This window comes from Hemiscyllium ocellatum, chromosome 1, assembly GCF_020745735.1.
Source record: "Hemiscyllium ocellatum isolate sHemOce1 chromosome 1, sHemOce1.pat.X.cur, whole genome shotgun sequence".
In the NCBI taxonomy this organism is placed as follows: Eukaryota; Metazoa; Chordata; class Chondrichthyes; order Orectolobiformes; family Hemiscylliidae; genus Hemiscyllium; species Hemiscyllium ocellatum.
Window position 1 is genome coordinate 145,431,370 of NC_083401.1, and position 15,952 is coordinate 145,447,321.

Below are 15,952 nucleotides of genomic sequence, written 5' to 3' on the forward strand. Positions count from 1 at the left end.
GAGGGGTGTAGATAGGGTTAAAATAGTTTTCTTTTCCCTAGGAAGGAGGATTTCAAGACTAGGGGTTACTTTTTCGAAAAATCATCCAGTGTTTTTGTATTGACAATGAGGTAAATATCAATTGATTAATGAGTTCAGGATGGTACATCAGAGAGACTGAAGCAACTTGTAAAGGAGGTGTTTAATGGTTTTAATTTGATAGAAATGAACACAATCAACAAACTTATTCACTGAAGATTTGACAGCTAAGTTGGTTAATTCTTAAACAGATGAATGGTCTCAGCCTATTAGCAAGGAGAGATCAGAATGTCAAGGTAAATTGGATTGTCCTCTTCTGGGAGCTGAGACTTAGTTGAAGGGCTTCAATGCAGGGTTGTAGACAGCCTCATTTGGTTGTATATTAGTGGCTCTTTTAACTGACATCCAGCAACCTCATTACACAAGGCAATGGAGGCATGTTCTATAGTCAAAGAGTAAGGTTAAATACAGTTACAGAGTCATACTGAATGGCACATACTAACACAGGACTGTATATAAATTATTATCATCATAAAGTTAAAAATCACAACACCAGGTTATAGGCCAACAGTGCTGCTCCTTCATCAGAAAGCTAGTGCTTCCAATTAAACCTGTTGGACTATAACCTGGTGTTGTGTGATTTTTAACTTTATACACCCCAGTCCAACACCGGCACCTCCAAATCATCATAAATAAAGGTTATCATAAAGTGCAATCTTCAAATATAACTAACTAATCATCGTGCTGTGACATATCACCTGGCTTACACGTTGATGATGAACACATGTACCCAAAAGAAGGAACCCTAATTCTCACCCTGACCCTAACATAAGGTTGAAACATAAAAACAGAGAAAATAGAAGCAGGAGGTGACCATTCAGCCCTTCAAACCTGCTCTATCATTTATCATGACCATGGCCGATTGTCTAACTCAATAGTCTAATCCTGCTTTCTCCCCATAACCTTTGATTCATTCACCCCAAGTGATCTAGCCGCCCCTTGAATACATTCAATGTTTTGGCCTCAACTCCGTTCTGTGGTAATGAATTCTACAGGCTCACCAATCTTTGGTTGAAGAAATGTCTCCTCATCTCTGTCCTAAATGGTCCACCTTGAATCCCTAGACTGTGACCCCTGGTTCTGGACACACCCACATTGGGAAAATCCACTCTGCATCTATCCTGTCTAATTGTGTTCAAATTTTACAAGTGTCCATACGATCCTCCCCTCACTCGTCTGAACTCCAGCGCAAGCAATCCTAACCTAGTCAACCTCTCCTCACACGTCAGTCCTGCCTTTCCCGCAATCAGCCTGGTTGAGGAGCTTGAGTAGGCCTTTTAGACCTTTGAACCTGCTTCGACATTCAGAAAGATCATGGCTGATTTGGTTGTGGACTCAACTCTTTTTTTCATGACTGCTCCCCATAACCTTTCTAACTCTCTCCAACTCCGCTTTGAATAAATTCAATTATCTAGCCTTCATTGCCCCCTTGGTAAGAGAATTCCATAGCTTAACAACGCAGTGAAAGAAAATAATTCACCTCATTTCCATTTAGAAAGGAGACCTCTTACTTTTCAGCTGTGCCTCTCAAACTTCTCTCCCCCACATGTGGAAACATCTGTCCAAAATCTACCTTCCACATCCCCTCGGGATTGTATGTGTTTCAATAAGATCACCACTCATTCTTCTAATCTCCAAAAGGTATAGGATAAACTTGTTCAAATTTTCGTCATAAAATAAGTCCTTCATCTCAGGAATAATTCAACTGAAACTTCTTTGGACTGTTTCAGATAGAGGCCAGAGGTGAATAAAGAACTCTAGATGCTCTCAACATGGCCCTGTGGAGTAGCAGTAAAACATACTTAATGCATTTTCCATTCCCCTTCCAATAAACCAATATTCTATTTATCTTCCTGACCACTTACTGTATCTGCACATTAATTTTATGTGATTCAAAAACAAGGCACACAGTACTTCTGAATCCTGCAATCTCTATAATATACTGCTTTTCTTTTCTTTCTATCAAATTCTGCAACTATGAACATTTTACCACACTATGACCCTCTGGAAAATTTTTACCTTTTCCTGTAAAATATCTAAGTCAATGATATTGATTGTACATGTTCCAGCACTGATCCTTGTGTCATATTGGAAGCAATGTATCAAGAACATAAGTAATAAGAGGAGCAGTAGACCATTTGGTGTCTCATACCCATCCCAATATTCAATAAGATCCTGGCTGATCTGATTAACTCTGCTTTCCTGCCTGCCCTGCATAATCTTTGACTCCCTTGTAAATCTGTCTCGCTTAGGCATGAAAATTGGAATGACTCAGGTTCTTCAGCTTTACCTGAAAGAGTAAGAAAGATTAATGACCCTCTGAGAGAAAAATATCCTTCTCATCTCCATCTTTAATGGGGCACCCTACAGTTTTAAACTATTTCCCTTAGTTCTAGACTCCCGATGAGGAGAAACAGCCTCTTAGTATCTATGTGTGAAACTCTCAAAATCTTATATGTTTCGATAAAGTCTTCTCTGATTCTCCCAAATCCCACTGAATCTAAGACCTAACATCTTTCCTCAATTCAACCCCTTCAGCCTAGGAATCTGCTTTGTGAAACTTCTTTGAACTGCTTTCAAATTCATTTTTCCTTTTGTTAATAAAATGATACGTTAAAAATCATGATATTTGTTTCAATTACAAATGAAATGAATCTTTAATCATTTTAAAGTGATTTTAAATATGGTTAAACCAAATTATATGCAATGCGATGAAATTCTTCAGAAATGATAGGTTTGCATTGTGGCCACAATATCTGACTCAGTCATTCCCCTATGCAGCTCCTTAAGTGTGTTTTTGCCTCCCAGGTTTGAGGCACACACATATGATGTAACACTGAGTAAACATTTGTGGAGGTATGAAATACCTGCCAGAAGTATGCAGAGGGTTGTGATATCAATCAGCAGATAATCATGGATTCAGGCCAATGCTGCAATTCTGGCCTTCACTTCGCCAACTAACACCATTCCTTAAACTTATACTCATGTTCAGCATCAGACCTCCACTATCTTGCAGTGCTCTTGAAGGGGATAACCAACTATTTCCAGTTTACTTGCTTGTTGGATTTTACTGGTTGTTTCTGCATTTGCAGAATGTTTTTGTCTTCCAGAATTGTTTAGACTCACTGGTTTCTGCAGGGAGCAGTGTGATAGATGCCGAAGGACAATGTGCTGACTTCAAGGATTCCACACAAATCCTTTGCTCCCGGAAATTAATGAAGGTGTAGACATCCCCACCCCCCTCCACCACTCCAACCCTCTTTGACTACAGCATGAAAGAGAGAATGAGAAAAGGGAAAACAGAGCAAGGAACTAGTTAGGGGAAGGAGCAATGACATTTAGCAGAAAACCATAACCATGCACTGTGTTCAGGGAGCAATTCTCCTACCTAGACCTCAATAATGTGTCCAACCGTAAAATGTGTCAAATGTCATAGCTTTGCGAACTGCTAAAACTTCAGAGCTGGTCGGAATGTCATTGTCAGCAGTTGGGAGTTTTTCTGTGTCTGCTCCTTTGAGACTGGAGCAGGTACTATTTGTAACTTTCTGAGGCTCCACAATCTCGTGTTTACAGGCGAGTCCCTGGACAAGCAATCTCTGGTGTGATCTGGAGGTGGTTCCCAGGTGAAGGGGACTCTAAACTGTGTACTTTTATTTTTTGGTTTTCCTTTTCATTCTTATGCTATTTTATTACTACTTCTTCTACTTTAGACCAAATACTTAAGTATTTGTATCTAGTTATCTTATACCTAAGATGATGGCATAAGTGGTGACTTGTACTCTTTTCACTGGACTCATTTGAGTACATGTGACAGTAAAACTAATTCAATTCAATTATATGTTTTATTGTCAGAGCAGTGAAGTGATCATATGCTTTTGCAGAGATTGCAGGGTTCTCAATCACCCAGGATGCACAGATTTTCAGGCACTCTGAAATATACCATAACCAAATAGATTCAGTGTTTTGCTGATGAGTAACTATATTCAGCACATCTCACAAGACAATGGACGAGCCATTCTATAGCCCACTAAATAATCAGTACCTCAGCTATTCTGACAAAGCAGAGGATGCATTTTATTTTTATTCATTCAGAAAATGAGGCTTTACTGGCTGGGCCAGCATTTAGTAGTTTCCCTACTTGCCCTTGAGAAGATATAGTGTTGAGGCCCTTTCTTAAACCATTGTTCATTTGGTACAGCTGCGGTCACAATATTGTCGTAGAGGAAGTTCCAGGATTTTGATCCAGTGATACGAAAGAAACAGTAACATATTTCCAAGTCAGGATGGTGAATAGTTTGGATGGAATTTGCAGGAACCATGTATCTGCTGCCTTTGACTTTCTCAATAGCAGTGGTTGTGGATTTGGAAGGTGCAGTCGAAGGAGCTTTTGTGAATTTCTGCAATGCATGTTATAAAAAGTACACACTGCTGCTACTGAGTGAGAATTGTGGATGTGGTGCCGGTCAAGTGGGTTTTTAATCTTGGATGATGTCAAGCTTCTTCAGTGTTTATAGAGCTGCACTCACCCAGGCAAGTGTGGAGTATTCCATCACACCTTGACTTGAGCCTTTTACATGGTGGACAGGCTTTGGGGAGTCAGGAGGTGAGTTATCCACATGGTATTACTAGCCTCTGACCTGCTCTTGCAGCCACCATGTTAATGTGGTGAGTCCAGTTGAGTTTCTGGTCAATCATAACCCTCAGAGAGGGATTCAGTGATGGGACACCATTGAAGTCAAGGTACAATTGCTGGATTCTCTCTTTTTGGAGATGGTCATTTTCTGACATTTATGCTGTGGGAACGTTACTTACCGCTTGTCAGCCCAAACCTGGATATTATCTAGATGTTGCTGAATTTGGGCTTGGACAGCCTCAGATCTGAGGAGTCGCAAATGGAGCTGAACATTGTGCAGTCATCAGTGAACATCTCAACTTCTAACCTTATGATGAAGAGAGGTCATTTATGGAGCAGCTGAATATGCTTAAGTTTAGGACATTACCCTGAGGAACTTCTGTGGAGATATCCTGGAGGTGAGATGACCGATGTCCAGCAACCAAATTATCTTCCTATGTGACAAGTATGACTCCAACCAGTAAAACATTTTCCCATGGTCCCTACTAAGTCTTGGGGCTCCTTGATGCTGCACATGGTCAAATGTGGCCTAGATGCCCAGAGTTGTCACTCTCACCTCTGGAAATCAGCTCTTTTACCAACCATTGAATGAGAATGTACTGAGATCAGAAGCTGAGTCATCCAGATGGAACAAAAGCTTGGTGTCAGTGAGCTGGTGTTGCTTGATAGCACTGTTGCTGATACCTTCCATTGCTTTACTTATGATTAAGAGCAGATTGATGGCATGGTAATTAGCAGGGTTAGATTTGTCTGGATTTTTGTGTGCAGGGCTTATGGGTAATTTTCCACATTGTTGGTAAGATGTCAGTATTGCAGCTGTACAGGTACCATTTCAATAAGAGTGTGGCAAGTTATGAATTACAAATCTTTTGATGCTACTTCCAGAATGTTGTCACGGCCAATTGCCTTTGCAATATGTAGTGTTTTCAGCTATTTCTTAGTATCACGTGGAGTGAATCAAATTGGCTGAAGACTTACCTGTGATGCTCACTCATTAGCAGCAGTGTGTACTTTTTATAACATGCATTGCAGAAATTCACAAAAGCTCTTTCGATTGGACCTTCCAAATCCACTGGAGGAGGTTAAGATAGAACATCTACTTCAGCACTTCTGGCTGAAGACTGTTGCTAGTGCTTCAGCTTTATCATTTGTGCTGGACTCCATAATCAAGAATGGAGACGTTTCTGAAGCCTCCTCCTCCAGTGAATTGTTTAATTGTCCACCATCATTCATGACTGGATGTGGCAGGACTGCAGAGCTTAGATCTGATCCATTGGTTGTTGGATCGCTTAGCTCTGTCTGTCAGTTGCTGCATCTGCTGTTTGGCATGCAAGTAGTCCTGTTTGGTGACTTCACCAAGTTGAAACCTCATTTTTAGGTACTTGTGCTGCTCCTGCCACACCCTCCTGCACTCTTCATTGAACGAGGGTTGAACCTTGGCTTAATGATATCCTGGGCTATGAGTGTTTTTGAGTGAAATTCTGCTGTGGATGGTCCACAGGAATTCTTAGATGTTGATTCTTGTGTTGCTAGATCTGTTGAAAATCCATCCCATTTGGCAGTCATAATATAATGGAACACAACATAATGGAAGGTATTCTCAATGAGAAGATGGAATCTAGTTTCCACAAGGACTATGCGATGGTCATTCTTATTGATACCATCATGGACATGCAACAGGAAGATTGGCGAGAATGAAGTCAAGTATATTTTTACCTATTGTTGGTTTCCTCACACTGCCACAGACCCAGTCTCACAGCTATATCCTTTAGGACTCAATCAGCTTTGTCAATAAAGAGGCTGCAAAGCCACACTTGGTGGTATACATTGAAATTCCCCACTCTGAGTACATTCTGCACCCTTGACACTCTCTGAGTTTCCTTAAATTGGTACTTAATACAGGGGAGTACCGATTAATCAATCAGTGTGACTGTTATCTGGTAGTCGACAACATGTTTCTTTGCCTATGTTTGACCGGAAGCCATGAGATTTCATGGCATCCAGAATTGATGCTGAGGACTTCCAGGGCAACTCCCACCCAACTGTATACCACTGTGTTGCCATGTCTGCTGGGTCTGCCCCGCCATTGAGAAAAGACATATTCAGGGATGGTGATAGTGGTTTTTGGGGGCATTGGCTGTGAGGTATAATTCTGATTGTATGACTCTGTCAGGCAGTTGCTCAACTAGTTAGTGAGACAGCTCTTCCAATTTGCCACAGCCCCCAGATATTAGTAAGGAGGACTTTGCTGGGTCAACAGGACAGAATTTCCTGTTTGTTGTTTCCAGTACCAGGTTCTCTGGACAGATTCATTTCCTTTTTGAGACTTTTTAATCTGTTGGTGGCCTGTATATATGTACTGATGGCCTAGGTGAGGGAGATGAATGTGCCATTGCCAAGTTTGCAGATGACACAAAATTAAGTATGAAAGCGACTGGTGAGAATGATACAAAGAGTCTATGGAGTGATACAGACAGATTAAATGAGTTGGCAAAAACCTGGCATTTGGAATATAATGGGGGACAAAGTGAGGTTATATACTCTGGCAGGAAGAATACAGAAGTCGAATGTTACTTAAATGGAGAAAGACTACTGAAAGCTACAACACAGAGGGATTTGTGCACAAATCACAAAGAGCTAGCATCCAAAATTAGCAGGTAATTGAAAAAGCCATAGAGTGTTATTTCAAAGGAAATTTGAGATTTAGGATGCATAGGATGGGGAAAGGTAACTGCAAGGGGTGGGCACAATTGCAATGTGGATCTTATTCAAAGACCAGCTACTGTGAGTCCTTGATAAGTATGTACTGGTCAGGGAGGGAGGAGATTGTCGAGTGCAGGATCTGTGATTTACCAAGGAAATTGAATCTCTTGTCAAGAGGAAGAAGAAGGCTTATGTTAGGATGAGATGTGTTAGGCCACTTGAAAGTTACAAGTTAGCCAATAAAGAACTAAAGAAAGAGCTAAGAAGAGCCAGGAGGGGACATGAGAGGTCATTGGCAGATAGGATCAAGGAAAACCCTAAGGCTTTCTATAGGTATATCAGGAATAAAAGGATGACTACAGTAAGATTCCTGATGAAGGGCTTTAGCCCGAAATGTTGAATTTCCTGTTCCTTGGATGCTGCCTGACCTGCGGTGCTTTAACCAGCAACACATTTTCAGCTACAGTAAGATTAGGGCCAATCAAGCATAGTTGTGTGTGGAGTCAGATGAGATAGGGGAAGTGCTAAACAAATACTTTTTGTCAGTATTCACACTAGAGAAAGACAATGTGGTCGAAGAGAATTCTGAGATACAGAGTACTAATAAATGGGATTGAGGTGCATAAGGAGGAAGTGTTACCAACTCTGGAAAATGTAAAAATAGATAAGTCTACTGGGTCAGATGGGATTTATCCTAGGATTCTCTGGAAAGCCAAGGAGGAGATTGCAGAACCTTTGGCTTTGATCTTTATATCATCATTATCTACAGGAATAGTGCCAGAAGACTGGAGAGTAGTAAATTTTGTTCTCTTGTTCGAGAAGGGGAGTAGAGACAACCCTGGAAATTATAGACTTGTGGGCTTTACTTTGTGGGTTAAGTGTTGAGAAGGGTTATAAGAGAGAGGTTTTATAATCATCGAGAAAGGCAGAAATTGATTAGGGATAGTCAACATGGTTTTGTGAAGCATAGGTCGTGCCTCACAAACTTTATTGAGTTCTTTGAGAAGGAGACTAAATAGGTGGATAAGGGTAAAGTGGTTGATTGGTGTATATGGATTTCAGTAAGGCGATTGATAAGGTTCCCAACTGTAGGTTATTGCACAAAATACAGAGGCATGGGATTGAGGGCGATTTAACAGTTTGGATCAGAAATTGGCTAGCTGAAAGAAGCAGAGGGTGAAAATTGATGGGAAATATTCATCCTGGAGTTCTGTTACTAGTGGGGTACGGCAAGGATCTATTTTAGGTCCACTGCTATTTGTCATTTTTTATAAATTTGTGGATGACACTAAGGTCGGTAGAATTATGGACAGTGATGAAGGATTTATAGGTTACAGAGGAACATAGATAAGCTGCAGAGCTGAGCTGAGAGATGGCAAATGGAGTAATGTGAAAAAGTGTGAGGTGATTCACTTTGGAAGGAGTAACAGGAATGCAGAGTACTGGGCTAATGGTAAGATTCTTGGTAGTGTAGAAGAGCAGAGAGATCTTGGTGTTAGCTTGCATTGGTAGAGGGATTGAGTTTTGGAACCATGAGATTATGTTGCAGCTGTACAAAACTCTGGCAGGGCCACATTTGGAGTATTGCATACAGTTCTGGTCACCACATTATAAAAAGGATGTGGAAGTTTTGGAGAGGGTTCAGAGGAGATTTACTAGGATGTTACCTGATATGGAAGGAAGGTCTTATGAGGAAAGGCTGAGGGACTTGAGGCTGTTTTCATTAGAGAGAAGAAGGTTGAGAGGTGACTTAATTGAGACATATAAGATAAGCAGAGGGTTAGATAGGTTGGACAGTGAGAGCCTTTTTCCTCAGATGGTGATGGCTAGCACAAGGGGACATAGCTTTAAATTGAGAAAGGATAGATATGACTGATGTATGAGGTAGTTTATTTACTCAGACTAGTAGAGGGAGTAGAATGCACTGCCTGCAACATTAGTAGACTCGCCAACTTTAAGGGCATGTAAATGGTCATTGATTAGGTATATGGACAAGAATGGAATAGTGTAGGGCTTCAGATTGGTTCCACATTCCTGATGAAGGGCTTATGCTCGAAACGTCGAATTCTCTATTCCTGAGATGCTGCCTAACCTGCTGTGCTTTGACCAGCAACACATTTGCAGCTGTGATCTCCAGCATCTGCAGACCTCATTTTTTACTCCACAGGTCAGCACAACATCGAGGCTGAAGGGCCTGTACTGCGCTGCAATATTCTATATATAAATGACTTTGATCGGGGAACAAAATGCAACATTTGCAAGTTAGTACAAAACTGGGCAGGATTATGAATTGTGTGGAGGGTGCAGTAAGAATTCAAGTTAACTTCGGAGAATGAGCTAACACAAAGATGATGCAGTATAACATGGCTAAATATGAAAATATAAATTTCGATGTGAAACATAGAGAAGTAGAGTATTATTGAAATGGTGATTTTTTGGAAAGTGTGGACATACCACGGGATCTAGGTGTCCTCGTGCACCAGTTAGATGGCAGGTGCAGCATGTAATTAAGTTGGCAATTGATATATTGACCATAATTGCAATAAGATTTAAGTTCTGAGGTAGGAATGTCTTACTTCAGTTATACAAAGCCTTGGTGAGAGTGCATCTGGCACATTGGTCTCCCTGCCTAAGAAATTATATCCTTAATGTAGAGAGAGTGCAGCAGAGGTTCAGACACTAGGGATGGCAGGAATGTCCCATGAGGAATGTCTATGGGAAATCATGTCTCACAAACTTGATTGAGTTTTTTTGAAGAAGTAACCAAGAGGATTGATGAAGGCAGAGCGGTAGATGTGATCTATATGGGCTTCAGTAAGGCATTTGACAATGCTCCCCTTTGGAAGTCTCCAAAGGTTACCAAGGTTAGATCTCATAAAATACAAGGTGAACTAGCTATTTGGATACAGAATTGGCTCAAAAGTAGAAGACAGAGGGTGGTGGTGGAGGGTTGTTTTACAGACTAGAGGCCTGTGACCAGTGGAGTGCCACAAGGATCGGTGCTGGGTCCACTACTTTTCACTATTTATATAAATTATTTGGATGTGAGCATAAGAGGTATAGTTAGCAAGTTTGCAGATGACGCCAAAATTGGAGGTGTAGTGGACAGTGAAGAAGGTTACCTCAGAATACAATGGAATCTTGATCAGATAGGCCAATGGGCTGAGAAGTGGCAGATGGAGTTTAATTTAGATAAATGTGAGGTGCTGCATTTTGGGAAAGTAAATCTTAGCAGACTTATACAGTTAATGATCAGGTCCTAGGGAGGGGGTGTTGCTGAACAAAGAGACCTTGGAGTGCAGGTTCATTGCTCCTTGAAAGTGGAGTCGCAGGTAGATAGAATAGTGAAGAAGGCATTTGGTAGGACACTGTTGGAATATTGTGTGCAATTCTAATCTCATTCCTATCAGAAAGATGTTGTGAAACTTGAAATGGTTCAGAAAAGATTCACAAGGATGTTGCCAGGGTTGAAGGATTTGAGCTATCATGAGAGGTTGAATAGGCTAGTGCTATATTCCCTGGAGCTTTGGAGGCTGAGGGGTGACCTAATAGAGGTTTATGAAATCACAAGGGGCATGGATAGGATAAATAGACAAAGTCTTTTCCCTGGAGTGGGGAAGTCCAGAACTAGAGGGCATAAGTTTAGAGTGAGAGGGGAATGATATAAAAGAGACCTAAGGACAACATTTTCACGCAGAGAGTGGTACATATATGGAATGAGCTGCCAGAGGAGGTGGTGGGACTAGTACAGCTGCAACATTCAAAAGGCATTTGGATGGGTGTATGAATAGGAAGGGTTTGGAGGGATATGGGCCAGGTGCTGGCAGGTGGGACTAGATTGGGTTGGGATATCTGGTTGGCATGCACAAGTTGGACCGAAGGGTCTGTTTCCATGCTGTACATCTCCACTTCTCTATGACTCTATTGGTTCAACTGGATTTGTATTCTCTGGAGTTTAAAGAGATGAGATGATTGAAACATATGAAATTCTGACTGACTAAATGTAGGGAGGATGTTTTGACTGGCTTTGGATTAGGGACACAGTATCAGGATATGGGTTAGGCAATTTAGGACTAAGATGACAAAAAATTTCTTCTCTCAAAGGTTAGAGAAACCTATGGAGTCTCAATTACAGAGGGCTGTGGGAGCCAGTCACTGAATATGTTAAATAAAGACTTAGTTGTTTTAGATATTGAACGCATCAATTGGTATGTGGAGAAATCAGGCATATGGCAATGAGATAAAAGATCAGTTATGATCATATTGAATGGTGAAACTGGCTTAAAAAACCAAATAGCGTACCCCTGCTCCTGGTTTGCATGTTTCTTATTGAGAACAGGTTGATGCGGTTACTCATTTGAGTTTAGAAAAATGAGAGGAAACAAATACAATTCTTAGGGGCTTGAAAGGGTAAATACAGACAGGTATTTCTCCTTTGTGGGAGAGTCTAGGACCAGAAGACATACTCGCAGAATATGGAGTCACCCAGATAAGAAAGAGATGAGAAAGAATTCCGTCTCTGAGGGTAGAAATCTGGGGAATTCTTTACCACAGAGGGCTGTAGAGGTTGGGTCATTAAGTATATGCAAGGCTGAGAGGGACAGGTTTTTGTGCATCTAAAAAGGAAAAAAGGCATAGTCATAGCATTATGATAAGCATAAGAGAAAGCAAGCTATATAGGCTTACATTAGAGCTCATAATTTGGAAGGAGTTTGAGCTGAGGTATAAGTGGGATGTGAGATAAAGGATTCAGTCTGAGAATACCTTTATCTTCAAATGGTTCTGTCCTGTTGCTACTTTCAGTAAAGAGTATTTGGTGAGCAATCAAACACCTCTATCCCCTGCTTGTTGAATACTGCTGCCTCTGGCTTTGCATTCTCTTATCTTAAAAGAGAGAGATGAGTGTATGAATATGGAGTTAAAAATCACACGACACCCAGTTATAGTCCAACAGGTTTAATTGGAAGCACTAGATTTCGGAGCACTGCTCCTTCATCAGGTGATTGTGATGAAGGAGTGGCGCTCCAAAAACTAGTGCTTCCAATTAAACCTGTTGGACTATAACCTGGTGTTGTGTGATTTTTAACTTTGTACACCCCAGTCCAACACCGGCATCTCCAAATTGTGAACATGGAGCATTGTGTTTGGTTGATGTAATGACAGAATAGCTGGCAGTGTGTGAAGTGAGAGATCTGGGAGTGCAACTTGCAGCTGTATGACACTGAGGTGAAGCTATTAGTGGCAGGTATGAGATCCAAAGGAAATTACTGGGAAGATTGTTGGGACAGAGGGGGGAGTAATGGTGTTGGTGGTCAGCAATTTGAGAATGTGTGCACTGTAGCTGGTCAAGTTTTTGGGTATAAAGGGGAGAAAGTGAGGACTGCAGATGCTGGAGATCAGAGCTGAAAATGTGTTGCTGGAAAAACATCGATTCTCCTGCTCTTTGGATGCTGCCTGACCTGCTGTGCTTTTCCAACAACACATTTTCAGCTCAAGTTTCTGGGTATGGCAATTGAAGATACGTTGACTGCCCCTGGATTACTCATGTGAGACCTTTATTGTATTCTTGCAGCAATATATCAGGTTGGCTTGACTGTTGGCATTGACCAGCACAGCTTTTTGATCATGTAGCCTTCACAAATTTAGACCTCATGAACAGATGCCATTTCCCATGCTCTTCACCACCCCTACCATGGCTTTGATGCAGTATCAGAAAATCTGAGGGTTTGTCTTATGCCATGTTTCTACATCCTTTCCAAGTTGGAATCAGTTGTGGAATGACTTCCAGCCACTTCAACCACAATACACTTTCCTTTCAAGAAGTGCCGTTTTAAAACTCGTTCCAACTTGCGCTGGCTTCTCACTGTTTTGTGGCCTTTTTTCATGTATGTAGTCACACAACTTTATGCCAGCTGCAAGCTACAAGCCTTTAAAAATGCAAACCACACTTGTGTGCTGCCTTCACCAGAAACAAGAGTGAATTGATAGCTCAATATGCCCATCTTCATGGTTAATCAAATTTCCAGTCTATAACCCTTCCAGTTTTTGCATTTGCCATGTACTTTAAGATTGCAAATAAGTGATACTGTAGAAAATGCTGACAGACTAATGACAGGAAATGGAAATGAAAGTAGCAGTATAACTTACAAAGAGAAACAAACTGCTGATCTTGTAATTTAGCAGGAAGTTTCAGATTCTAGACATAATGATCTACACAGTATTTGCACATCTGCATCAAAAGAAGTACACACAGATTTATCAATTGGAAATCACTGCAGGAGTATGACAGACTAGAAATTAAGCAGAGAATCTGTGTTACTGCACAAAACTCACACACAACTCCCAATTATTTTAAAACAGTGTCCAGGTAACCAGATGCTGCAGCCTGAGTATGATTTTCTGTTCTGATAACATGGATTGTACATGCTTCTCCAATCTTCCAATTAGTTTCCACCATTGTATAAAACTGGAACAAGCAAGGAGCAGAATGCAAATAAACATTAAATCAGGCAAGATACAACAGACAAAACTGCAAAAATAAATGCAGAGAAACTATTTCTGACTTCATGGAAAGCTATCATTAAATGATCAGGAACTACACCAATATTAGTAAACAAACAAAAAACAAATCTGTCAGTCATCAGTTATCTCTTAAATTTCACATTTCAGTAATGCAACTATCTAATTCCCAGCAGTGCCATATGCATTTTAAATGCAGCAAAAATCTGGTTATTCTTTCTCTCTGGAATTTCTTTTCAACTTTACCCTGGATAACCCAAGAGTTGGTATTTTACATGTCTACAATGATGAACAAAATGTTACAAACTAAATCCTGTTTGTGTTTCAGGAATGACTTCTGTGCTCTAACTCTCTTCATATCCATCTATCCTTTGTGAGAATTGCTGGCATGTCCAATATTTATTGTCCAACTCTAATCCACCTGGAAAAGGTTTTTGTGAGCCACCCTCTTGAACTGCTAGAGTCCATACAAATATTTATAAAATGATAGGAGTTAGGAGGCCCTTGAACCTGCTATACCATTTACTAAGATCAAGTTTGATCTGATTGTAACTGTCTCCTACCAGTGAAGATTTTCCCCTGATTTCGTTTGACTCCTGTTTTGCTAGTGCTGTTTTGGTGCTGCACTCAATATGAGCTATTCTTCCCAAATTTAAATCACATTCAATCTTTCCCCATATTATGAAAAATTACAGCAGCTAAATAACTTATACTAAAGAGTCTGTACATAGGCACATTTGTACCTAAGATCTTGTAGACCTTTCACTGTAGTCTTGTGAGTAGAACTCTGTGGGAAGCTAGGGAAGTGATTGCTGGGCCTGAAGACTGGATGTTGGCTAAGGTGGTGCCACTGTTTAAGAAGGGTGGTAAGGACAAGCCAGGGAACTATAGACAGTGAGCCTGACATCAGTGTTGGAGGGAATCCTGAGGGACAGGGTGTACATGTTTCTTGGAAAGGCAAGGACTGATTTGGGATAGTCAGCAAGGCTTTGTGTATGGGACATCATGTCTCACAAACTTGATTAAGTTTTTTGAAGAAGTAACAAAGAGGATTGACGAGGGCAGATGTGATCTATATGGACTTCAGTAAGGTGTACGACAAGGTGTATGGGAGACTGATTAGCAAGGTTAGATCTCATGGAATACAGGGAGAACTAGCCATTTGGATACAGAACTGGCTCAAAGGTAGAAGACAGAGGGTGGTTGTAGAGGGTTGTTTTTCAGACTCGGGGCCTGTGACTGGTGGAGTGCTACAAGGATCGGTGCTGGGTCCTCTACTTTTTGTCGTTTATATAAATGATTTGAATGTGAGCGTAAGACATATGGTTAGTAGGTTTGCAGATGACACCAAAATTGGATGTGTGGTAGACAGCGAAGAAGGTTACCTCAGATGACAACGGGATCTTGATCAGATGGGCCAATGGGCTCAGAAGTGGCAGATGGAGTTTAATTCAGATAAATATGAGGTGCTGCATTGTGGGAAAGCAAATCTTAGCAGTACTGATACACTTAATGGTAAGGTCCTAGGGAGTGTTGCTGAACAGAGACCTTGGCATTCAGGTTCATAGTTCGTTGAAAGTGGAGTTGCAGGTAGATAGGATAGTGAAGAAGGCGTTTGGTATGCTTTCCTTCATTGGTCAGAGTATTGAGTACAGGAGTTGGGAGGTCATGTTGCGGCTGTACAGGACATAGGTTAGGTTACTTTTGGTATATTGCATGCAATTCTGGTCTTCCTATCAGAAAGATGTTGTGAAATTTTGAAAGGGTTCAGAAAACGTTTACAAGGATGTTGCCAGGGTTGGAGGATATGAACTATAAGGAGAGACTGAACAGGCTGGCACTGTTTTCCCTGGAGCATCAGAGGCTGAGGGGTGACCTTAGAGAGGTTTACAAAATCATGAGGGACATAGAACATAGAAAGATACAGTGCAGTACAGGCCCCTCGGCCCTCGATGTTGCGCCGACCGAATCCTACCTAACCTACACTAGCCCAATAACTTCCAAATGCCTATCCAATGC

At 41.0% G+C, this 15,952-nt stretch overlaps 1 protein-coding gene across 2 annotated transcripts in view; it reads right to left on the bottom strand.

Moving 5' to 3' along the window:
- Nucleotides 1-241: 241 nt before the first annotated feature.
- Nucleotides 242-15,952, bottom strand: part of egf (epidermal growth factor) — a 152,799-nt gene continuing 137,088 nt past the window's right edge. The window contains exons 21-22 of one of the 2 annotated variants that reach the window (XM_060826662.1): nucleotides 13,748-13,880; nucleotides 393-460 (exon numbers count right to left, since the gene is read on the bottom strand). In XM_060826662.1, coding sequence (XP_060682645.1) covers nucleotides 13,761-13,880 — 120 coding nt within the window. In that variant the 3' untranslated portion in view covers nucleotides 393-460; nucleotides 13,748-13,760. Of the gene's footprint in view, nucleotides 461-13,747; nucleotides 13,881-15,952 lie in introns of both variants that reach the window. The other variant, XM_060826670.1, reaches the window with a different exon arrangement.